Source organism: Pholcus phalangioides, unplaced genomic scaffold (assembly GCF_987345545.1).
Source record: "Pholcus phalangioides strain wild (caught in Gottingen) unplaced genomic scaffold, Ppha-v1.0 ptg000018l_1, whole genome shotgun sequence".
In the NCBI taxonomy this organism is placed as follows: domain Eukaryota; kingdom Metazoa; phylum Arthropoda; class Arachnida; order Araneae; family Pholcidae; genus Pholcus; species Pholcus phalangioides.
In genome coordinates, this window is record NW_028301611.1 from 8615538 (window position 1) to 8641718 (window position 26181).

Here is a 26181-nt window from a genome sequence, read left to right on the forward strand (position 1 = left end):
TTTTTTCCTCAGCGGAGATCAAAAAATAGATTTCCTTTGCGAAAATTTAATTTCAGAACTCTTATTAAACTCAGAGTCGGTCTTAACCTGGGATACAGAGCTCTCTAAGTATAAGACAATGGTACATACCATATTATCGTCCTCAGAGAGCACGTGCTCAAGAGTTAAAGCCAGTTCTTAAGGTAGTTAAAACTCCTCGAACAAAAATTTTCGTCCTCAGCTGAGAGCTAAAACATACAGGGACTGGATTCTTTTCGGACACAAAGAGGTGGTACATAACCTGGTTAAGCAGGGCCCATACCAGCGGAATTCCGCACCGCAAAAAACTGGTTTTTGAGGTGTGGCTATAGCACATTGCGAACGATTTTAATGGTCGATTTTGCTTAGCCACACCCAAAAACTGGTTTCTTTTTACCCTTCGAAGTGGGGACCCCCCAGCTTTAGCTATCATGTAGCTTTCAAATCAGGGAGATCCACCTTCTACTTATCCCAAAAGCGAAACATGAAAAAAAATCCTTTTACTAAGGACTAGGTTTCTCGTTAACGACGTGGTATATTCCCCCCCCCCCCCCGATAGCATGGATAGGCAACGATGCGTGAGAAATTCGGTGACATCACTGGGTTCCGTGAAAATTCCCATCAACAACGGTATTTTTGTAGACATCAGTTTAGACATCAAGAATTCTGACAAAAAATTGTCTCTCACGAGGAAGGGCTTCCGCCAAGTCCCTGCTACAACTCACTCTGTGTATGTGTGCGTGTGTGCGCGCGTATATATATATATGTGAGTGACACACATCGGTGGCTCGTGTCGAACAGAGGACCTCTCTGTTTGTTGACTCCACGTTGCTGTAGGTCAGGGACTCCTTGGCCCCAGGAATTTTTCACGAAACCAATGATAGCGCAAAAGCGAGTGTCGGGGGAAGGGGTGGGGTGGGATCCGTTTGTGTAACCGGTGTCTTGACGTCATCTGAAGAGGATTCACAGTCAGCTCGGTGTATTAATAGCCTCAGAGAAAGAGCCTGGTGACCTGCCAAATATCTATTTATAAGCGAGCAAGACAAACCCATCCTCCCAGTAGTAGTGGTAATAGTGGACGGAAAGCCCTCCATCATCATCATCATCATCATCATGTGTTCGTGAAGACGCGTCCTTGCACATTTTGGGAACGCGTCGGAACTTCTGCTGGTGGCGAGTGCGAGACGCTTTCACACTTGAACTTTCTCGAAGAATCGTCGGGGACATTTTGGAGGCCTTTGGTGTTGAGCTTTTACGTGGGAAACACCCCACCCCAACCCTTTACCTTGATTGAAGAACCATCGAGAGTATACTCATTTGTCTGGGGGGCGTCGAGACAATTCTAATACATTTCTGGGTACGAGAATAATCTCGAATAATCGAGGTTTCCGAGTGACCTCTCACGTGTTTGATAGTATTGAAAGTAATCTGATACATTTGCGGGTTCAGACAGAATTCTCTGGTATAGATAGGGATGGACGGCTTTTTCTCTACCTAATATATCAAGGGGAAAACTGATATTTTCTGGATTTTACACCGAGGTAAACTCGGTAAGGAGTGACCTGGTGTCCGCCGGACTCGAACCCAGACCCACTTGCATTCCGGGCAAGAAAAAGCATGCTACAATCTACACCACTGGAGTACGCACCTGTCTTCCTTATTTCGTGCAGTGGTGCGAGGCACTGAAGTAGAGGCATTAGTACAGGCCCGTCATTTAGGGAGGGCATTTTGAAAATATGCTACAAATGGTATATATATATATATATATACACACAAATATATGTTATCAATCAAACTCTTAATGTTGTCCAGATCGTCGTTAAAAAACTTGTTGACGAAACTGCTGTTTCATAAATGTTTATCAACAAACTCCCAGTGGTGTCATATTGTTGTAAAACACTGCTGGGGAGGAAAAATACCATCACATAAATCGTTTATGACAAACTCATTACGTTGTTGAGATTGTAAAAAAAAGCTATTGTTCGTAAAAAATTTGTATCACATAATAAAGTAGTTTAAAAAAATCTCGTAATTTTTTGTTCAGATCGTTGTAGGAAAAAACAGTTGGCAAAACTAATGAGCCCCCACACATACATATATCGTTGTTAACAAACTCGGTGAGGTTGTCCAGATCGTTGTAAAAAACTGATGTTGACGGAAGTATTGTTGCACACGTCGTTGTTCACAAACTTGTAATGCTGTCCAGATCGTTGCTATCGAACTTTTAATGTTGTCCGGAGATCGTTGTAGAAAACATGTTGATGAAACTGTTGTTGCATAAATCGTTGTTAACGTTGTTGTTTTGTTGTCATATTGTCCTAATGTTGTCATATTGTTGTAAGAAAAATTTGCGTGAGAATCTCGCTCGATAGAAGTGAAACTTCTAGGTTGTTTAAGTCTGATTCAATATGTGACTAGATTCACCTCGCCTGACATCTATCTTTTACTCTCTTAACTACTAAGGAATAAAGGGTCATCTCTAGGGATACGTAAATTTCGCAAAAAAAAATTGGAAATTTCGCAAAAAAAATTTTTTTTAAATCAGAAATTTCGCATTTATTTCGCAAAAAAAAAAATTCAGATCAGAAATATATATATATACAGGGTGATTATAAAAAAACTATCCCGACATATGGGCCCCTAACTATCATACAATTCACAGAAACTGAATGAAATTTTGGCATAAGGTATTTTGATGTATGCGCTCAAGAATGATATGGAAAACAACAGTGTCACTCTAACAGTTACGGTTACAGTGAGAAAATTTCGAAAATATCAAATGGCAACAGCAAGTTTTTTGTATTGGAATGTGATCTCCATTGTGAAAAACCCTAAATAGCGTTCGAACGGCAACTGTAGCATGAAAATCACCGGCGGTAGATAGGCTAAAAGTGAGGACAACCAATAAGGACAGAGAAGCAGCATAAAATAAAGCATTTTATTGTGTTTCACAAATTTTCCACATGACCTTGTGGAGGACTAATCAGGGATTTCAGAGATGCTTTGGTGGGGGTATGGTCTGAAAAAAAGGTTGGGAAACACTACACTGCTGTGTGAGCAATTTCAGAATTATACATATTTTAAAGGAGTACAGGGCGATCACGACACGAACACTTTCTGTGACAGGGCGTAATAATATACTCCGAATTTCCGGAAATATCTCGTTTTTTGCTGTCGTACATTATTTAACAGGCGTCGAAATGCAATATATTTTTCCTTTTTTTATATAATTTTCTGCTCATACTAGTTTTTTATTTTTACTACTTTGGCAAATCTAAAAGATTCTATTGGTCGTGCGTATTCTATGATCATGAGTATTTTGGTGTAAAAATGAGTAAATGGAAGTCGCTCGAGTTCTCGGAGATACTCACTAGACTGGAAGAGTCGAGTGTGAGTTCCGTCCCATTTAACAATTTTTATATATGGCCCTCTCTTTTTCACACATTTCGAGAATTTTCCCGATGATGTTTGCTTTTCCCAAAAAAAAAATGAAAACCAACGTGAATTGTTCGATGAGAAGAAGACCGAGAGGGGGAAAATGGCCGTCATTTGAAAACGATGTAGAAGGGAAATACATGGAGATAAGAGCTGTGTAAGCAGATATTTTTACTCTTTTTCACTTTTCTGGTCATTTTATTCGAGTTTTTTTTATTCCTCCCGCGATAAAACTTTATTTTATTAATGCTTCGATACTTTCCTGGTACCTTAAAGTATCTCGGTCTCTCTGCAAATGTGCGGGTCTCGGTCTACTACACTTGAACGACGTGTTAATGGCGCAGACTCGTTTTGCGAAGTGAATGGCTTGCTTGGAAGGAAAAATAGAGATACGAAATTTTTGTTTACAACGAGATTTTCATTTTTCAAGATCTTATCTTCCATTTAAGTGTTCGTGAGACAAATTAACGACAAAGTTGCATAGCTGCCGAGTCTCCCGAATTTTCCGGGAATCTCCCAGATTTTAGCTTCATCCCTCGACCTCCCGAAAAGTTCTTAAATCTCCCGAATTTTTACAAAAATCTCTAAAAATCCCTCTAATTGCCCCTAAAAATTCCCTAGTTCATTGAATAAAATCCCCGCTTCTGAAAACAATCCCTAAGGAATTTCTTGTGCGGCATGGAGTCTTTTTGTGCCTCTGTTTTTTTTTTTCCTCCTTTCGAAATAACGTCACACGTCGTAAATGGGGAAATTCCTTTTTTAAGGAAGTTTTACAAACCCTCTGATGGTAACGGGAAAGTTGTTTGTCTTATCGTGCAGGGAAATAGCTTAGCAGCCAATAGTCCTGGATAATAATTGAAGATTATACTAACGCGCATGTGGTCAAAACTTCCTCTTTCGTTGAAGCTACATGTGATAACAAAACATGAATACTGATAAGCAAAAACATATTTAATCAATTTTAAAGATACTTGTTCCCTGATGAATTTCCTTTCATCAAACGTTCCAGAAAAGGGCCGACTTTTCCTTTTTGTACAAGTTGTGTTACGGACATAAACATCGGTCATGGTGGAAAGACTGACATCATCACCCATGTGAAATCAAAAAAACATCAAGCAAGTGTCACAAAAAAAGTCGGTGTTCTTCAAAAATTGACGCTTTTTTCCCTTCATCTTCCGATGATTTTGGGGTCATTCGCGCAGATTCACGTTCACATCGTTTCTGATTGAACAAAATATATATATATTTTTTTTTTGAGTTAGCCATTTTAAAGTTTTGGCCTTCAATTTTACTTGTTTTTTGAGTAGGGACTTTATTCCCAAGGGTTTAACTTCCATGTGTAAAATCCCTATTTTATTTGGGAAAAAATCCCTTTTGTATTTATTAGGGAGTGGTTTTAACATAAAATACGGGTCCGCGCGAAAATCTCCCTAATTTTCATTTTCAAAAGTTGGCAGCTATGAAGTTGCAAAACGGAAGATGGTGATTGACATCAAAGTAGGCCTTCACTTGTTAACACCAACGTGTCACGTAAAAAAGATCTTTTGAATACGCAATTTGATCTTGGTTAATATACCAGGAGTTCTTATCCTTCTTTTACCGTGGCTCAAAATAAACAACAAAATCAGCTTCCCGACCCATGGGAAAGTTTGTTTTTAGCGAAATTAGGGAAACCACAAAATGACGCAATAATTGCGTTTATAACAGGACTGTAACGTAACAAGATTTGAACGACCCATCTCGGAAGCCCTGGGAATCAAGTTTTGGTCGGGACCTCATAGCTAAGAGTAACTGGCTGTTAGTGGATTTGAACGACCCATCTCGGAAACCCCTGGGAATCAAGCTTGGGTTGTGACCCACAGCTCAAGAAACTCTGTCAGTAAGCGTATTTGTACGGTCAATCTTTGAAGCCCTGCGAATCAAGCTCGGGTGGTTACCCATCGCTCACGAATCCATAGAAGAGTAAGAAGTAAGTAATCCCTATAAAAGTAAGAGGATTTGTAAGACCCATCTCAGATGCCCCTGCGAATTAGGTTTGTCGGGATCCATACCTCAAGAGACTCTGGCTGTTATTGGATTCGAAAGACTCATCTCGGAAGCCCTACGACCCAAGTTTGGGTCACGACCCATAGGTTAAGAACCCATAGATTATACGGATCATAGCGTTGGTCCATGAACAGGTCTTTATCTTCTTCAACAATATTTTTTTTAACAAAAAAAAAAAACCATCTGAGCACAAAATACGAGTTTCTTCAACAAAATTCTACAACAGATTCTGAACAACGATGTTTTATCAACAATTTTTTTTGTTGCAGGAATGATTAACACATTAAGATTTTTTTTAAACAAAGATTTTTGCACGATGCAGTTTTTGCCAACAACAGTTTTTTTTTACAACGATCTGGGTAACAACGCTACGCGTTTGTCAACAACGATTTCAGCGATAGTGGTTTTGTCAGCAACAGTTTTTATGCAACGATCTGGAAAACATTACGAATTTGTCAAAAAACGATTTGTGTGATGGCAGTTTTCGTCAGCAGCAGTTCTGAAATGAAACTTTTCTTTAGGCAGGGTAGTAAATTCTCAGATCCACGTCAGAAAAAAAGTGAAACGGGGGAATGGATATGACGTAACCTTTTCTTTCCGTTTTGCGGTTTGTGTCGGACAGACAGTTTATTTCCTTTCCCTAACCCCCCCCCCCCCACCCAAAAAAAAAAAAAAATTGGGTGAAGTCGGATGGAGTGTGTATTCCCACGCTTCCACATCTTGCGACCAGTAAAAGATAGATGTCAGGCGAGGTGAATCTAGTCACATATTGAATCAGACTTAAACAACCTAGAAGTTTCACTTCTATCGAGCGAGATTCTCACGCAAATTTTTCTTACAACAATATGACAACATTAGGACAATATGACAACAAAACAACAACGTTAACAACGATTTATGCAACAACAGTTTCATCAACATGTTTTCTACAACGATCTCCGGACAACATTAAAAGTTCGATAGCAACGATCTGGACAGCATTACAAGTTTGTGAACAACGACGTGTGCAACAATACTTCCGTCAACATCAGTTTTTTACAACGATCTGGACAACCTCACCGAGTTTGTTAACAACGATATATGTATGTGTGGGGGCTCATTAGTTTTGCCAACTGTTTTTTCCTACAACGATCTGAACAAAAAATTACGAGATTTTTTTAAACTACTTTATTATGTGATACAAATTTTTTACGAACAATAGCTTTTTTTTACAATCTCAACAACGTAATGAGTTTGTCATAAACGATTTATGTGATGGTATTTTTCCTCCCCAGCAGTGTTTTACAACAATATGACACCACTGGGAGTTTGTTGATAAACATTTATGAAACAGCAGTTTCGTCAACAAGTTTTTTAACGACGATCTGGACAACATTAAGAGTTTGATTGATAACAACGATCAGGACAGCATTACGAGTTTGTTAACAACGATATGTGTGTGGGACACTAGTTTTGCGAACTTTTTTTTCCTGTAATGATCTGAACCAAAATAAGGAGTTTTTTTAAACAATGAGATTGTTGCGCGATACAATTTTTGCTAACAACAGTTTTTTTTTACAACGATCTGAACAACGCGATGAGTTTGTTAACAACGAGTTTTAAATGTTAGTTTTTTTTCAACAACAGTTTTCTAACAATGATCTGGTTTTCTTACCACGTTGTGATTTTGTTAACAATGTTTTTTGCAACAATAGTTTTTAAAGCTTAGCTTGGAATGTGACTCCTCTAAGGAGGCAACTCTTTGCCAATCAGACGTGGTTCGATTTCCATACCGCATTGCAAATTGAAGTCATTTATACTAAAACGACTTCGCTACAATGTGTGCAGTATCTATCCATCTGTTCTGGGGAGCGCCATACACCCCCAGGGTACACCGTCATTTTAGAGATAGGTCTGGCTCTCATTCGGACAGTGAGTTGCTAAACTTTAGATGATCACTCGATCACCACAGCGGCGGGTTGTCTTAACAATGTACAGTCATCATAAAAAATAATCACACCGTTTTTACTGCGGTCAGAGACGTATGCGGGGAAGGGGTTCTCGGGGGGGGGGGGCGAAGTTCACCTCTTGTATCAAAATCACCGCTTTATACGATGTTTACTTCTTTATATGAAAAAAAAACTGATAGATGAAATCTCTCAAGATCAAATCTTTACCAGAATTCAATCAAATCAATGATAAAGACTTAATCCTAAATTATGGTAATGGAGACTATAATCGTACAAAATCGTTCGTTCGCATGCCATAACCATTTCCCATGGGAACTACCTTTTGAAAGCTTAGAACTAATCGAACAAAAATCTAAGAAAGGATGGAGATGCTTTCCAACGATAAACGTTTCCTCCATCTCATCCAATAGATGGGCTCTAATATTCTTTATGAGAAACAGTTTGACAAATCGATGTAATTTCATCGGGAGGATAGAAATGGGACCCTTAATGTTCCCATGGTAGCAGGGAGGTACCACATATATATTTCTTATTTTGAGATTTTCTTTTTTGCTCTGAAAGAATGAGGGAACCAGATTAAATGAGATCGTTCACGATCAAACATTAAATCAAGAAGGAAGGGATTTCTTCATTCTATTATGCGGGCTTTAATTTTTATGGTTGAAATAAAGAGAGTCCACGAAATGCCAAAGGGCAGCCGTCTTCTAGTCTTCTAGCATTGATATCAGGAAATTAATACGGTAAAAAGCCCGTTATAACGAGTACGGCTTATAACAAGAATCTCGCTATTACGAGTAATTCGAAAGTGATTGTTAAAGAGCTTATGTTAAAGAAACGAAAAATATTCGTTAAAAGCGAATTATTTATGCATGGAAATCTGAACACATATTCGCTATAACGATAACGGAAATTTCCGAAACCCATGTTCTCCTTTCCTTTTTCTTCAAGAATTTTACAATGTACATATAAAACGGACTGGAAAGAGTGGCATTTTTTTTTTACATTTCTTCACCCTATTCATATTCGTTCACAAACGGGGCATGTCAGTACCTCCTCATAGATAAGAAGACCACATGTTGTATCTTATTCACGTAGGAGGGGGGAAAAACACATCATTTTATCTGCAGGAACCTTCCAAAACTGGACAAAGGGTAAACAGGTCTTAATCATTTTCTGCAGCCTTGAATGTTATTGACACTTTTATAGTGCAACGAATACTCTAATTGGAAAAACTGCTGCTTTCCAGTAAGAGAAAAATTTTATTACACAATATCAACATTGTGTATGCTTAAGCAGTTAACTCTAGATAGGTGATTCCTACAAGGGAGCAATTTGAGAATGAGTTTTTCTAGAAAGGCTTGAAACTTTTCGGAATTTACACCGTTTTTGAATCGGTTCAATTTTTCTGTTTCCATTATGCGAGGGACCTAGAGGGCCGTTCAAGTATTAGGTAAGCAAATTTTTAGCCATTTTTGCCCCTCCCACCTTGTCAGCAAAAGTTCGTCATCAGCTCTGCCCCTCTGAATCCTAACTCATAATTTCATAAAGGGTGGTTGATGACGTAAGCATTATACAACCCCCCCCCCTTCCCCCTTGTCATCCAAAGTCAGCAAATCGGAAGCCCCCCCCCCCCTCATCGATGATGACGTTATACTTGAACGGCCCGTAGTGTGTTTGCAAGTATGTTGTATGAGTGACCAAGAGAGTGACTTAGAAACAGAAGCGCATTTACAGGGTGGGGGGGGGGGGAAGCTGGATATAACCAAGGGCAAGAAATTCGAGAAACGAATGGTCAAGTGAATTAGACTAGGATGAGAGAAAAGGGCGATGAAAATTATTTACTCCTACAGGCGTCGAAACAATAAATCCGCCTCTGATTACGTTACGGACAAAGCCAGCACGTACAGAATTCCAATAATTAAAATCATTTACTTCATGGTGTTTCACCAAGAACTTGTAAAGCCGGGTCCACACCCCACAACGATAGACGTGATTCTGAGTTTCGCAAAACCGGTTTACAAAGGTAGGGATTGTCTGCTCAAAACCGACCATTAAAATAGGCCGAGCTGTGCTGACCACACCTCAAAACTGGTTTTTGGCGCAGGTTGAAGTTGCGGGTGCGGATCCAGCTTAAGAACGTGACAGGGATGTCTAATTTCCATCCTTCCATTAATTCGTTTCTAATCCGTACATGACGGCAAGGATGTATTTCGTCCGCTATATATAGAAACTGTCGCAGACTCAGAAGATATAATAAATTGGAATAGTTTTCGCCCAAGTCTCAAGGATCTCGCAGAGGACAAAAACAAGAGGAGACACGAAGAAAGTCCTTTATATGCTCCATACGAATAAACGCGACTTGTCATGTCTGTGTGACCCTTAGAACTGGGGAAAGCAAAGATAAAGGTTTTCTCAGGTTTGATTTCACTTGGAAGTAACTACTTGCCTGGATCATTGATCTTTGTTTCCGGGATCGATACCTCTCCAGGGAGGGGGAGACGAGGGGAGTAGATGCTACAAGTGAATTCCTCCGCCCTCTGACATCGTACAAAAGAACGACTTCTTGAAGATTTATGAAGGGATTCAACCAACTTTCCTTTATCTTTCGACAGAACCCATTGAATGCAGTTGTTTTCAAGTGCTTCGACCGTGAATAACTTGTCATGAGTGAGCCGATTCCTCTCTTTGTCAAACGTAACTTTTGACTGTAGAGGGAGCGATAATTCTTTCTCGTCTGTTGCCACTGAGATAATTTACTGACTACAAACTTTTTTACTGTCGTCTTTATTTGCGGAAACAGAATTTTTGTTGCCGGGAGGATCAAGGAATAGTATGACCGTATGAACTGCATTTTACAAAACATTCTATTATTTACTTGTATTTTTGGCTGTCCTGATTTTCTTCAACGAAACTTTTAGACCATAGTTTCTCAACCTTTTTTGTTCCATCGCCCCCTTCTTCAGAAATGTTTTTTCTCCCATCGCCCCCCCCCCCAACGCAATCTAACCCATAGGATCCTATGTTATACCCGTAGTTCCTACGCCCAAGTTGGGAATCACTGTTTTAGACCCAAGCATATTCAACTGTTGGAATTTTCAAGATGTATAAACATCTTGAAAATTCGATACTCAAAAGATAACATTAAAAACATAAATGTCAGCACAAATGTTTTTTTTTTTTTGTGAAATTATCTATTATTTATTTATTTTGTAAATAAATAGCTCACTTTCTCCAGTACGATGCCCACACGACCGCATAGCAGAATTTTAATCTACTGCATGTTCGTAGTAACTCTTCATCCCCCCCCCCCTTTCATTGTTATTTACTTCAGTGATTTTTGCGATAGTTGGCAAATAATTGGCCACTTTGCCGAAAATTTATGACTTTTTTTTGGTGGCGATTGGCTACTCTTATGCTGATAATTGGCGGTGTCCTGTACTTTGTTGTACTTTGAGAACTCAATTTCTCAGTAGTTAGGTAAGATAGATCGGACAGACAATTGCTAATTTTTCAGCGAGAACTGTCAGTATTCGTGTATTTAATATTCCGATGACCCCCATTCTTTTTTCGTAAATATGGTCACTCCAGTTTATGCGTTCGTGTTTTTGCACTTCATGTGTTTATAACCCTATGCTGTCCAGAGGTTTTCCCAGCACTCCATTGGCACTTTATAGTTCCTACTTTCTAGCTGCCCTGGACAATCACGATTGCAGGAGTGTAGGACTCAGGGTGTTAGCTTTTGCGTTTTTATTAGCTAGTGTACTATAAGTTACCCACCAGAAAAGCGAACAACCAGAGACCTTCCTGTAATTGCAAGGAGCCATTATAGCAATGGAGTACTGTTTTTTCCATGATGTCCATTCCACCTCGACATAGGACCGCAAAGTGCGAAAAGATTATGCCGACCATCTCCCGAATCGGAAAGGGACCTTTTATGGCCCCTTTCACACACACCGGTTTCGTCCGTAAAGAAAGATGCCTGCCGGAAGAGAGACAAATAACTTGTTTCTAGAAGAGATAGAAACTGAAGAGATAGAGCTCTATGTGGCCTCGCGTTATCGTCCATTAAAATGAACTCAGGGCCAACTGCACCCCTGAAAAGGCGAACATAGGGCTCCAAGACCTCATCCCTATAACTCACATCAATCACAGTGCCTCTTTCAAAGACATGGAGAGGTGTGCGGCCATCCAACATGATGCCTGCCCAGACCATTAAACCTCCTCCGCCATAATGGTCGATTTCGCGGACATTGGAGGGTAGGTAGCGGGTCCCTGGTTCTCTCCATATGAACGTACGGCGAGAATCGGTGCTTAAGCTGAACCGGGACTCATCAGTGAAGAGAACGGTCGCCCATTGATCCATACTCCAATCTCTATGCTCTCTGCACCATGATAAACGGATTCTCCTGTCCGTAGAAGTGAGCGGGACGCAAACAGCAGGTCTTCTTGCAAACAACCCTCTCTCATGAAGTCTTTTGGAAACAGTCACCCACGGGTTCCTGTGGCTGCATACAAGTCACGAGAGAGCTGAGAAGCTGTAGCACTCCTGTTATGCCTCGCTATAATCGACAAATGGCGATCTTCTCTGGCCGTCGTGGCTCTTGGACGACCTTGCCCAGGCTGTCTCTCGATGGATCCGGTATCCTGGAACTGTTTCCATAAGTTACACACGACGCTGGGCGTAAAATTGAAGTCTCTACAAATCTGGACTTGAGATTGGCCTGCTTCTAGCCTCCCCACACCTCATTCCATCATCTAAACGTTGGCGGTTACCCATTTTTACTGTTACAATTTTAAATTAACCGATTGCTGCAAAATAACACCAAGAAATTCGCGGAGGTGTGCTAGCGAACGAACGAAATGCGTCTTAACTTACGCGCTTATAAAGCCTGTTTCTCTACTGGCTCCGCCTACACACACGTGTACGTTTACGTATTTGACGTACAAGATTCGCATTTTTGTCTAGAAGCAGTGGTTTTACATTCAGTTCAGTTCTTTTCATGAAATTCGACAAAATATGCAAATTCTCTTAATTTATTTCCCCAGTGTATTTTGTCTCCCATTACTTTCTTTTATTATTATTTTCTTCACACCCCCCCTCTCCGTTCTTTTCTTTTCCTCGCTTAGTATTCAAAAGAAAAAAAAAGGGGTGCTGGAGAGAATTAAAAGAAAAATTTTATAGATATCGCCAAAAAGCGCGAGAGGTGATGAGTAGCCAACAACTTTTAATAACTTTTTGCGGCTTTAATAATTGAACTCCGCCGCTATTTTTTTTTTTTTAATGTGTTTCTGGTTGAGATGAATGACTTCACCCCCCCCCCCCTCCCCTCCCCTCCCATTCGCTAACAACGAACTGGTGGGAAATTTGGATGATCTTTATTTGACGAATGGGCGATCAATATATTTTAACCTTGTCCAAACCTATTAGGAAAGGGGAAAAAAGTAGAAGAAAAGGAAAGAAAAAAAAACAAATGAAAGGAAAAAGGATACAGATAAAAGAGAGAGTACGTATACGAAGTATATTTCTCTCTTCGCCCTAACCCAATCTGTTTTCTCTTTTGCTCTTAATGTATATAGTAAAATGATAGGTACATAACATATGTGGGGGGGGGGAGGAAGTTAATAGTAATTTATACAAAGATGACGTCACTCGCCGCTACCATATGAAGGTTTTTTAACACCTGGCTGTTGCGAAGATATATTTTGGAAAGAGAGAAAAAATTGAAGTGCCCCTGCGTGGAATCGGACCAACGTCCTTTCACTTTCCGGGTAAACACACTAGACTACTAGACTACAGAGGCGCAAGTATAAGTCGCCATCTGGTGACAGCGTCAGCAGTTGTGAGCTTTACCTGAGTCTGGTCAGGCCGTCCACGTACGGCCCCTTTCAGTGTACACGAGCTCCAAGGAAAGACTGAGGTATTCGTTGCGCCTCTGTAGTCTAGTGCAGTGGTTCTCAACCTGGGGCCATATGGCCCCCTTGCTGTCCTGGGATATTCTAGGGGGGCCACGGGAGAAAATCAGAAGAAAGGTGATCCATGACAGGTGGTGAAGAGAGTTATAGAGAACTGTGATGAGAAAAGGTTTAAAAGTGAAACATGGTTGAAAAATATTGCTACTTTCAGAATTCATGAGATCCGTCCATAGAACCAGGGGTTCTTTCTTAACCCTTGGGTCTATGTGGGCATGATCCGTGTCTTCATGTCTATAATGGGAAGCGACTGCACTATATGGGATTTGGTACTATGATTTTCATATGCAAGCTGTTATTTCCAGCTAAGTATGGAGGGCCGCCAGAACAACATTTGATGTGCTGGGAGGCTCGATTTATCGTGCAGGTTCGTTGGATCGTCCCGTATTTTACACAGACCATTTTTTACCATATAATTTGACTCCTGGGAGGGATGATAATCTACCATTTTTGAATCCATGCCTAGCCAGGATTACAGAGATTGGTCTGATTTATTAAAATTCTATTCATAAGAAAAAATAGAAAGTATCTCACTCTTGAATGAGGGTAGAGGGGGGCCCTGGATAGGACAGGGGGGCCACGAGAAAAAAATGTGATCCATGGGGGGCCATGAGCTGAAAAAGGTTAAGAAACACTGGTCTAGTGCGTTCACCCGGAAAGAGAAAGGACGTGGGCTCGATTCCCCGCAAAGGCAATTGAATTTTCGCCTCTTTTTCCAAAATATGCATCTTCGCATCAGGCAGCTGTTGAAAACCTTTGTATGGATAACGGAGAATGACGTCATCCTTGCATAAGTTCCCATCTGGTTTGCAGCGGCAGCAGTTGTGAGCTTGGCCTGAGTCTGGTCCGGCCGTCCATGTACGGTCCCTTTCAGTGTACACGAGCTCTAAGGAAAGATTGAGAGATTCGGTGCCTCTGTAGTCTAGGGTGTTCACCCGGAAAGTGAAAGGACGTGGGTTCGATTCCCCGCAGGGGCAGTTGAATTTTCTCTCCTTCCAAAATATATCTTCGCAACAACAGCCAGTTGTTAAAAACCTTCGTACTAGTAATTTTATAGAAACAAAAGGAAGAAAAAAAAAGAGCAGCTTCCTAGGGCTACAACAAAGCCTCGCGATGATGAGGAGAGAGCGGAAAGGAAACAGAGAGAGCTTGTTTTTGAGTTTATTCCACAGGCATTTGGACGCAATATTACGTCCTTGATCGTAAAGTGGTTAATTTTTCCATAATAATTTGAGGATGACAACTTTGAACCCTTTCTTTGTTAAATATAGTACAGGGTAGGCAAAAAGTCCGCGCGTAGAAACTTTTAAAATTCATAAAAACCGGAAAAATAACCGAAATAGAAAACGGTTTGCAGGGTTGGCATCGCTGGGTCACGGGAATTTTTTTAAGGCAACGAGAAAAAAAACTCAAAAACAGCCGGCAGGTGGCGCTGACAAACACAAGTCAGAGGGAAAATATACGCAAATAACGAACAGAATGCCTCCAAATCGTTTATTACAGCAGTATGTGTTCCACGTGACCACCACCACCACCACAGGGCAGGCGAGTGGCATTTCAAAAAAAATTTTCAATTATGTCATTATTTTTATTACATTATTTTATTAATTTGCTGATTTATGAATTATGTTATTATGTTTTAAGAGTCACTTGAAATGTAATTCTTAATCGAATCTCTGTCTGTCTTTCTGTAGGTCGTACTTAGAGAAAAGTAATGCCAAGTACTGCGTGACGTGCTAACAGGATGAACGCCAAGCGCTACTGCAGCATCCACAAGATACGGGAAGTCCAGCTCCCCGTCATCAAGGTAGCCGACCAATACGACGTGATCCGCGAGATAGGATCCGGGGACTACGGAAAAGTCCTGTTGGCCGTCCACCGGGACACTGGCTCAGAAGTCGCCTTGAAAGCCGTCCCGAAAGCAACGACAACCCTCAGGGACTTTCTCATCGAATTCCACTATAGTTACTTCCTCTCGCCGCACAACAACATCCTGGACTCTTACGATGTCGCATTCGAGACGACCGAGCACTACATGTTCGCCCAGGAGGTGGCTCCTTTCGGCGACGTGTGGCAGGTCATCGAGCGAACCGGGGGTATGGACGAGAAGGATTTGAAAACCATAGTGAAGCAGGTGACGTCAGCCCTGGAGTTCATGCACAGCAAGGGCCTCGTGCACAGGGACATGAGGGCCGAGAATATACTGATATTCTCGGAGGACTTCAGTAAGGTCAAGCTGACCGATTTCGGTCTGACGCGGAGGACCGACACGTTGGTCAAGAAGCGGACCAGGTCGCTACCGACTTGTCCGCCGGAGATATGGGAGGCCGTCCACCTCGAGGGCTACACGGTGGAAATCGGATCGGACGTGTGGCAGATGGGGATGTTTATCTTCGCCGGCCTTCTGGCCAGGTTCCCTTGGGATAAGGCCGACATCACCGACGGCAAGTTCTCAGAATTCGTCCAATGGCAGAAGAGGAAAACGACCAGGACACCGAGAGACTTCAGGAAGTTCACACCGAGGCTGCACAGATTGTTGCGTAGATTGATGGACCCGAAGCCATCGAAAAGATACGAAATCAAAGAGGTAAGCAATCGTTTTTTGCAACTTTTCTAGCTCCCTAGAGCATTCGATGAACTAACTCTGGAGGAATTATACAAAAAGGTGGTTGCAGCTGATTCCCATAGATCAGTTGTTTCACACCGAGCTCCCAGTACCCCCAATAAATGCTTAAAATACCGTAACCACCCTCCCCCCCCCCGTATGCACTACTTCACCATACACCAACTCAAGCCATGAGGACATGAGGGCAGAGATATATATTGTTATATTTAGGCTGACCATATTTTTTCGAAAGAAATACGGGGCATCGCCAATTATCGCGAAGAATGACGCTAAAAGTGCACAAAGTTGCCAAATATTGCTGAAATTACGGGAAAAAAATCGCAATGGGGGGAAAAAAGCATTACTGCAAATTCAGTGGATTAAAATGAATTCCACGAAATAAAGTGTTCAACAAGACAAATGTTGGAGATTAATGTTCTTATTTATGGTTGTAATTATCATAATATAATGTATGAGTTGAAAAATAATTTCGATCTTTGACTTCAATGAAGAATAAAAATCCAAGTAGTCGTCATGTAAAAAACGGAAAAAAACGGGACACTTTGGCCAAAAAGTCGGGACGGCTAGAAAAAGACAGAAAACCGGGACCATCCCGGGAAATATGGTCACCCTAGTTATATTACAATTTATTGCCAGTAACGAGTTGGGTTGGAAATGGTGGCGCCATTTATCGGTGGATGCCGCAAGCTCGCTAGAGAAAATATATCTTATCCATATTCCTCCTCTGGTTCCAACCTCAGACTTGACGTCATTGAGCATCCTACTACATGCGACTCGGGTGCCTCCCCTGTATACATTGAAATTCTAAACTTGCAATGCTCTCTTTCAAATGCATCCCTAATAGCGTATATAGTAGCGTTTCTTACCCGCAAATACGAGCCGTTTTCCAATTAAAAAGTCTCGCCCACAACAGTACAATTATTCAATCATTACACTCCACTCATGTTTATAAAAAATAAAATCGTATATTTTCGGTGCGAACCACTTTAAATATAACGGAAAGAACAAGGCAGCGGCCCTGGGCAACACCTCCTAGAGATAGAAGGCCTCCGCAGTCTGCATGTGACGTCAGTAAGTAGTCCATTTTCCCCCTCAGAATAGAGGAAAAAATCCCCTGCTCGTGTCAGTATCATCGTTGTGCGGAAAAGAAATGTACGGGCTCAGAAATGGCGATTTCTATGCCTCGCATCCAATCACTATGCGGTATTTGAAGGTTCTACGACAAAATAAGAAGAAACGAAACAGGATGCTGTGTTTCAAAATGTGGTACACTTGCTGGGAATATAGTCTGAATAGTCTTGCATACTCCTTTATTCACTCACATGCTTTCGAACCCCTGTAGGTCACCCGTCTGGTCACTCACGTTCTCCGGCCAGAGGCAGACTTTTTACCGCTTGTGTGCTATATAAAACTTTTTTACCACGCTTCTCACATTCTAATAATTTTCTTGACCAACATTCCTGAAATTTACTGCCCCTCCGAACTTACTGCCTTTGGCTATAGTCCGCTAAGCCCCGCCCCGTAAATACGCATCTGAACCCATTTATGTTTAAATTCCGGGGGGAGGGGGGAGATCATGAGGTCCACTGTAACAAACGTTCCACTTGACCATGTGGAAGAATCGGATTCCGCCAGTATCATAATAAATTGCAAAACGATTCCGGCGCTCCCCCAGATCTTTAAAATGCCGAGCAGCCACTGGATATCCGGGACGGCTTTACCACACACACACACTGGCAACCCTTTTATTCATTGAGCAAGGGAATCTCTTTATATACCAGGCGATTACCACGTAATCCTCCCAATTCAACGGTGGCTCTTGATTCGAAAAAGACGAGATATTGCGGTTGGGGGGAAGGGGGTGGGGGAGAAGCATTTCCGTCCCGGAAACTGCAAAGTATCCGGGAGAAAGAGTCGAAGCTTTTTTAGGATTTGGCTTTTTTATAGGCGACGATGCAGCCGTTTTCTCATCTCGCGACGAGCCTCGGATTATGATAGCGTATATACGCACCATTTGCTCTGTTCCACCCTTTTACGTTTATTTTTATGCCTAAAAGCATCTGCTGCTGCGCTTGGGAGATTATTCGAAAAGCTTCGTCTTTCATGGCGAGTGGGGCCATGTTGTGCCGATTCCTATATCATGGATAGAATGAAGTAATGTTATTTCAGAAACGAATGTTCCAATATATCAAGGAAACGGGTATTTTCCGGATTTTATGCCGAGGTGAACTCGCGAAAAAAATGTCAGCTGGTCTCGAACCCAGACCCTGTTGCATTCCTGGAAGGCATGCTACCATGCTATCAAAATGTTATGGTCGCTCACGTACCTGCCACCCCCTTAATCACTAGGTCAACTCCCATGTTCCGCCACTCCTTGGGTCACTATTTTCGTTGCTCACTGACATAAAACCTTACTCTCTAGGTCATTTTTATGGTGACTTACCGAAATGGCCCCTAGCTCTCTAAGTCACTGTTTTGGACATTCACATATGGCATTCCTTGACACATCCAGGTCACTCTCAAGCTCACACACTCTCTAGGTCACACTTTTATTCGGTCACTGACCTCGTCCCTCGCTCTCTAGGTCGCTACTGACATTTCTGATCCTTCACTAACAGGTTCTTTGATTTTTGATCCCTCACGTGCTTGCATACTCTTTTGTTCATTCACAAGCTTGCAAACCCTGTAGGTCACCCGTCTGGTCACTCACTGACATAGTCCCTCGCTCTCTGGGCAGAGGCAGACTTATGATTTTCCCGCTTGTGTGCTAGCAGGCAGGGAGACACATCCCTGCCTGTCTTATGTCACGCACTGTGGTGTGAGACACTGAAGTAAAGGCAACACTAGCCTTAACTTCACCCCAGGCGGGGCGGTAGAGATAGAGATAGATGGTACGTGAAATAAGGAATGCAGGGTCATGTCACCAGTGGTGTAGATGGCAGCATGATTACCCAGAATGCAAGAGGACCTGGGTGGGTTCGAGTCCCGGCGGAGGCCCAGCGACTTTTCTTTCTGACCTCGGCATAAAATCCAAAAAACATGAAAATATCTGTTTTTCCTTGAAAAACTGTTGTGTTTTGATTAGAAAATTACTCCTTTACTTCTCTTCGAATCTGCTTGATAAATACAGTGGATCCTGTTTATAACGTTTTGCAAAAAACAGTTGTAAATAAAAAACGTTGTAAGCGAGAAAACGCTAAAACGGGAACTCTCGGTGAGTATTAGTAAGAGTTCCTAGAGAGAGAGAGAGAGAGAGAGACCCCCCCCCCCCACGAAAATAAGTCGCACTAGAGCGTGGAAACGTTCTAAGTGGGAACGTTATAAGCAGGATCCACTGTAATTGGCTAAAGGACAGCAAGATGTCGTGCTTTAATACGTACATGGTATGCTTTAGGTTGGCTATGGTGGGCATACGGTACTTGAGGGGGGAATGTATTAAACGAATTCCCGACGGAGACTGAAATTCTGAAAATATCGATATCCTAACAATATCGATATACTTTGACAATATTGAAATCCCGAGGTATCAGAATTCTGACGGGGTATCGAAATTTCGACACGCGAAATACCAAATCCCAAAATCACCGACAAAATATATCAAAATCTTGATATTGTAAATCCCTCTCTCTCTCTCCTAATCTTTTCTAAAGGAATCTCTCCAGGGCAGTTTGCCATGACAGTATCAATACACAGGGTGCGTAGCAAAAACAGGGGAGTGTGGCATTTTACTGTCGAACCGTTGATCCTAGAGGTACACTTGCAATTATAAAAAGTGCCCAAATAACGTGTAGTACTCAGATATGCCATTCACGTGTTGCAAGAGGTTGTGTAGTTATTAAAATTTTAAAAAAACATTTTACTTTTTATACAGAGTCCCCGTGTGCCCCAGAACCCAGTAAGAAATTTGTTGTCCTGTCTCTGCTGATGCCAACAAGAAAAATTCCATGTTTCTAAGTGCAATATTCACTGAGATATTCGAAATTTGGGAAAGAACAGCGTTAAATGCGGGTAAAACCATTTCACCCACATTTAATGCTGTTTTAATACAGTCAAACCTCATTAGTGCGTCACCCGGTTAATACGTCACTCCGCTTACCGGGTCACTTTCTGGAAGTCCCAATCGTCCTCAGGCAGAAATTGGCACAGCTATGGCTTCACTCCCCTTATTAAGTCATATTTTTGCTCTCCCGAGAGTGACTCATTAACGAGGTTTGACTGTATATACCAAACAGGGCCTGGATTGGACGATAGACTACTTTAAAAGTTGAGTCACAGCTATGTAAGTGCCCGAAATGGGCAAAAATAACTGTCGGGCAACAATGGTCCCTAGGGCCTCAGCAATGACTTTTAGAATGCTTACTTTGGTCAACAAGGTTCCCAGAAGATGCGTTTCAGACGCGTTTACTCCTTTTGCAATAGTTTGTCACCTCTTCAATGCTCCCAGTTACACGGAGAAAACCCGGGCAGCACCGGGTATTTTGGCTAGTGAATAATAATGTTAAATAGCAATAATCAATTGTTATACTAGTTACCGCTCACGAACAATGAAGGGCAATCATCAAATTTTCGGCTTCCATGGATGATGATGATTTTTGCTCGGCCAAGACACATGATATCAATAGGCTATTGCACATTGATATCATGTGCATTGAAACTGACGGCACTTCGTTTGAGTCGTCACTCCGCTTAAGCCGTCATAATTTTCCGATAACATGAGGTGACGAGTTATAGAGGTTTTATTGCGTTTGATTTTTCCCATATTTCCTACGTGCTAAAATACTAAAGTGACAAAAATCAACATCTCGGCGAATTTTAATTTAATTGTTACGGGTTGAGTATTTTTTCGGTAGAATAGAGTGAGAGGCCATTCAAGTATTATGTCATCAGATTTTTATCCAATTTTGATACCCCCCTCCGTCAGCAAAAGTCAGCAAAACATTGACCCCCCCCCCGTCAGCAAAATTTCGTGAGCACCTTAGAATATTTCGTATCTTCAAAAAGGGTGGTTGATGACGTACGCAACCTTCAAATCCCACCCCCCCCCCGTTATCAAAAGTCAGCAAATCCGAAACCCACTTCAATGCTGACGTAATACTTGAATGACCTCCCTAAAGCGCAAATTTTACTAAATGACGGTTTCTGATTGAATTTTTTTTTTTTTGCTGAAATTTTTCATATATTTTATTTGAGTTTTGATTCCCTTTTTCGGAACCTTTTTATGAAACACCTTGTATGCATTTCACATACATGTAATATTTCTTTCTTCCTGTTTTATTTGTCTCAAAGGTGTACAAGTATCTTGGTGACAAATGGCTCATATGTCGAAGCCCTAGAGCGACAACGACAGTAACCAAAAGCGAGGTGGCAGAAGCGACCTCTTTCCGACAAGCCGAACATCTTGGCGAGATGTTGGCGAACCTAAACATCGAATCAGCCAGAGACAGCCGCGACGCCAAAGAGCAACGAATACAAGCGTGGATAATGTCCACTCACGACGATTCGGACTCCAGTTAATAAGGTTTGTGGGAGTTAAAAAAACAAACAAACAAACGGAAAACGACAAAACTTTAACTAGACTTAAATGTGATCCAAAGGTATGTCATACACTGTACGCGATTTTCAGAAAATGCATGACAAAAGCAGTATATACGTACGTACGTACGTATTGTATAAGAGTGATATTTCTAAACAAAACCAAAGTATTTAGTACTCTAATCAAAAAATCCTAATCGCACGAGACGGAACGTGCCTTCGTGATCTAGTTTTCGTCAGGATTACGGAGACTCGTTCCTGAATAGAGGCATCAGCAACTCTGTTAGACAGAATGTCAGTCGAACTGCCCGTAGGTCACTCTGGTCGTAGTTTCGGGATTCAAAAATCCTGATATGCAGACATTTTTGTTTTTGGTTCTCGTATATCAGGGCTATATAATAAGGGCTGTTTCATGGCGCGCCGGAGCAGCACAGCACCTCCTAGAGATAGAAGGCCTCCGCAGTCTGGTTGTGACGTCAGTAAGTAGTTCATTTTCCCTCAGAATATTCAGGGGAAAAAAATTCCGTATCATCGTTGTGGGGAAAAGAAATTATCGGGCTCAGAATTGGCGGTATCTATTCCTCACATCCAATCACTAAGCGGTATTTGTGAGCTAATCGGGAAGATTCTACGCCAAAATAAGAAGAAACGAAATAGGATGTTTCGTGTTTCAAAATGTGGCAAACTTGCTAGGTAGTCTGAATGACGTTTAGGTGAGGTCTTCTATCTCTAGGAGGTGCTGCTGAGCACCTCCTAGAGATAGAAGCCCTCGTCACGGTATCGTCAGATGCACACGACAAAGGTGCACCCAATGATATAACTGCGGTTTAAATGCCTCTTCCCGTCTGGGCAACAGGCCAGCACCTCCTAGAGATAGAAGGCCTCCGCACGCTGTTCGTGACGTAACGGAAGTAGTCTATACTCCCTCAGAATATCCAGAGAAAAAAAAATTCCGCCTACACCTACTGACATCATCGTTGTGTGGGAAAGAAACGATCTCGGGTACAGAGTTGGCGATTTCTATTCCCCACATCCAATCACCGTGCGGTATTTATTAGCCAACCCGGACGATTCCACGCCAAAATAAGAAGAAACGGAAATTGGATGCCGGGGTTCAAAATGTGGTGAACTTGCTAGGTGGTCTTACCGGACTACTCTCGTGACGTTGCGGTGAACTTGGCAACCCGTGCGAAGTCCTTCTATCTCTAGAAGGTGCTGGCAGGAGTCAGTCGTAGAACGCCATTGCTCAAACAGAACCGAGTGCGCCCGCTTTGCTAGTCTATTAATTACGATAATTTGAAATCTCTGTACGGCCCATTCTATTGAATTGTTTCGAAAATTATCTTTTCAATTACTGTCATTCTTATCTGCGTATTCATTGGTTTGCCCTTTTTTTCAACTGTTTCAAAATTGAAATTGAGAATTTTGTATTTGCTTACGAGGTAACTTTTTACTATCTCTACCATTTTTCTTCCACTGAGAATATTTTTCTCAGTGGAAGAAAAATGGATTATTTATCGCCATTTTTCAATTGGGAATCATGTACGTTATCTTTCGCTGGATTGATTGAAAGCCAACTCGAGACGGATAATTTCAATTACCTTTTGGACTTTCTAATAATTTCGGATTATCTTTTTGATTTCATTTGAACTAGGTGTAGCTTTTAGGAGCCTTGGATTTCGATATCACCAATACAACGTAACCTCAAAACATGGGAATCATATATATCAGTGGTGGGCAACAGCTGGCCCGCGGGCCGCGTGCTGCCCGTGAAGTGATTTTGTGTGGCCCGCGACAAGGTAAAAGTGCCGTGAAAAAATTAAATTTGTGATCCCTATCGGGATTCCAACAGCAGATTTCTTTATTAACAAATTGCTTACAAACTTCTTATTTCTAGTGACAAAATTAATTCAATTAATAATAAAGCGGCTTATACACTGAAGTTGCATCACTGATACGGCCCGCGACGCTATAGCTGACCATTATGTTAGCCCGGGAACAGAATGAAGGTGGCCATCCCTGAAATATATCATAAAAATCTTAATATAAGATATTTGAAGTTAATATTATTATCTTTTGAATGCTAATATCCAAAGACATTATTACTTACCAACAATTTCTCGGTTAGCTTTATAGATTATAAAAGTACCACACGCGCTTACTTGTGACACAACAACACTACAAGAAACGAGAGATGACTCACGTAAAAAGTGATATAAGCAACTAAAATGCGAAAAAAAGAGCACATTTCTCGTGTGCTGATACCGTCTGCCAATAAAAAAAAAAGTGTTTGAGCAGTGACGTCACGCAGTAGCTCCGAGACCACACCCACTGACCCAAGTCTTCAAAGGGATGAAACAGCCCTTACTATATAGCCCTGCTGGTATATGCGATAGCATCTTCTGGTGTAGAAAAGGACTTCCCTATCCAGAATATCGAAAAAGGAATACTTCAAACAAAACAAATACTAGTACAAAAGCCACGACAGGCAAATTGCCCCACGAGGTGGCGCTGAAAAAAGATGCCCGTAATAACCAAAATGCAGAAACCTAATATAAGAGCATTACATCACGAAAAAGAAAAAAAACTAATAATCAATAATATGTAATATACTGCCCATAAAAAAAAAATTATTGTTGTCTTATCTAAGTGTTTAATAGCTTGTCGATCTGTCCCAACAGTGTTTACCGCACTTCTTTCTAAACGTGTCAGTTGTGTTAGAATTCACGACCCCCGGAGGTAAGCGATTCAATTTTTTGACGACCCTACTGGAGAAAAACTCCATGCGACCCCACAACTTGGAATTGCCCTTTACTAAACGATACTGGTGTCCTCTTATCGAAGCAGTTCATTGACAATGTATTAGCCTCTTCACGCACAATCTTTTGGCAACATATTGGATGATTTCTGTTTGACGAATCGGTAATAAATCTGGAGACCTTGTCCTAACCTAAATGCATGTTAGAAAATAGAAAAGGGGGGGAGGGGGATAAATATTAGAATAAAAAAACGGTGTAATAGATAAGTAGACAAGAGAGCATACAGTAGAGAGATTTCTCTTTTCATTCTCACCTTATGTGTTCTCTTTCGCTTTTACATGTATATAGTAGAAAGATACATTGTATTGCGAATAAAAGTGGTAAAGGAAAAAGAATAAAATAAAAATAAATAATAAGGAATAAAGGGGAATAAGGGGAAAAATTCACTAATAGGAGTATAGAAAAAACAACAACAAAGTTGCAACAAAGCTGCGCGATGGTGAGGAGAAATTGAAAAAAAACACACTGGCGTTTGGTTCGTGATCGTAAAGGAATAATATATTGTTTAGGACCAGAAGAGATTAGTTTGTAAAAACGTCCAGTTCGTAAATTGGACGTTCATAAATTCTAGCGACACATTTGTGGAAGTCCGCTCGCTTGGTTCGTCATCGTTCAGGCTTATCCTATCACAATCAATTTCATCACACTGGCCAAAAAACTGTTCACTTTGTGGGGGGGGGGGGGACCAAGAATGCAGCAGTCTCGCCTCTCAGCATGGAAGATAAATAGCCAATTGGCAGAAGTGGAGAGAGCTTGGACCGGGTTCGTGTTGAAAAATGAGACGGCAAGTGCTCAAGACACTGCTATCCCCACAAACCAGATTTAAAACCACAAAATATTACTTCACGAAAATGTTCATGTGGAAGCTCCATTATGATGCAGCTGGTACTATGCTTTGCGCAGTACCAGTCGGAACTATCTATTGAACTAACAACGAAAAGAACCAAAAAGTAATGAAAAAAAAAATTAAGTACATTCATTTCACCCAGTAACACAAAACAAAAGCAAAAAATTAGCGGCGGGATGCAGTTATTAACGTCGCAAACAAGTTATTAAAAAATGGTGATAGTTGGCTACTTATCGCCTCTTGCTCTTGGTGATATCTAGAAAAAAAACTGCTTTTCACTTTCTTTTCCTTTCTTTCCTCCAGAGATAGAGAGAGAGAGAGATTCTCTGTTTTACAACTAAAATATTCCCTTTTTTTTTCGTCTTTCTTTGCCTGAGTTGTACTTGATCATGTATTTGAATGAAAGCCCCGTTTACATGTGCAATAAAATATCCCCGGGAAGTTACCCGTAACAAGGATTTTCACTACAACCCGTTTACATGGCGTTTCGTTTATGCCGGTATTCCCCCCCCCCTCCCGCCTCTTCTTTCCGGAAGTCGTCACTGGTTACGCAGGTTGAACGGCAGTTGTTGGTTCAAAATGGCTGACGAAGGAGCTCACAGTGGTTTTCATTTTCGCGGCGCAAAGTATTATAGGAGAGGAGGTCGGAGTCACCCACCATTATTCCGCGCAACTAAGATGGGACTCTTTTGACGGATCTTCATCCCTCCTTTTTTCACCAAAGCGACCCCTCCCCCAATCTTGCACATGTAAACGGGGCTAGGGTCGCGGGATTTTTAAATTCATTCTTGGACTTCTTTATTGGCATCCAAAATATTAATACAGTAAAACCTGTCTTTAACGGAACCTGTATTAAGCGCAAACCTGTCTTCAACGGGGAAAAGAATCGTGATCCCGTGATTTCAATGCCAAAATACACATTAAAAAACCCGGATTTAA

General features: G+C 41.4%; 1 protein-coding gene across 1 annotated transcript in view; it reads left to right on the forward strand.

Annotated features, from left to right (window-relative positions):
* The window catches only part of LOC149071657 (serine/threonine-protein kinase SBK1-like), a 66532-nt gene extending 40415 nt beyond the window's left edge, over positions 1-26117 (forward strand). Inside the window, exons 2-3 of the mRNA XM_089247966.1 lie at positions 15113-16005; positions 21331-26117. Of these exons, the coding sequence (XP_089104092.1) occupies positions 15163-16005; positions 21331-21558 (1071 nt within the window). The 5' untranslated portion in view covers positions 15113-15162 and the 3' untranslated portion in view covers positions 21559-26117. The remainder of the gene's footprint in view (positions 1-15112; positions 16006-21330) is intronic.
* Positions 26118-26181: the final 64 nt, after the last annotated feature.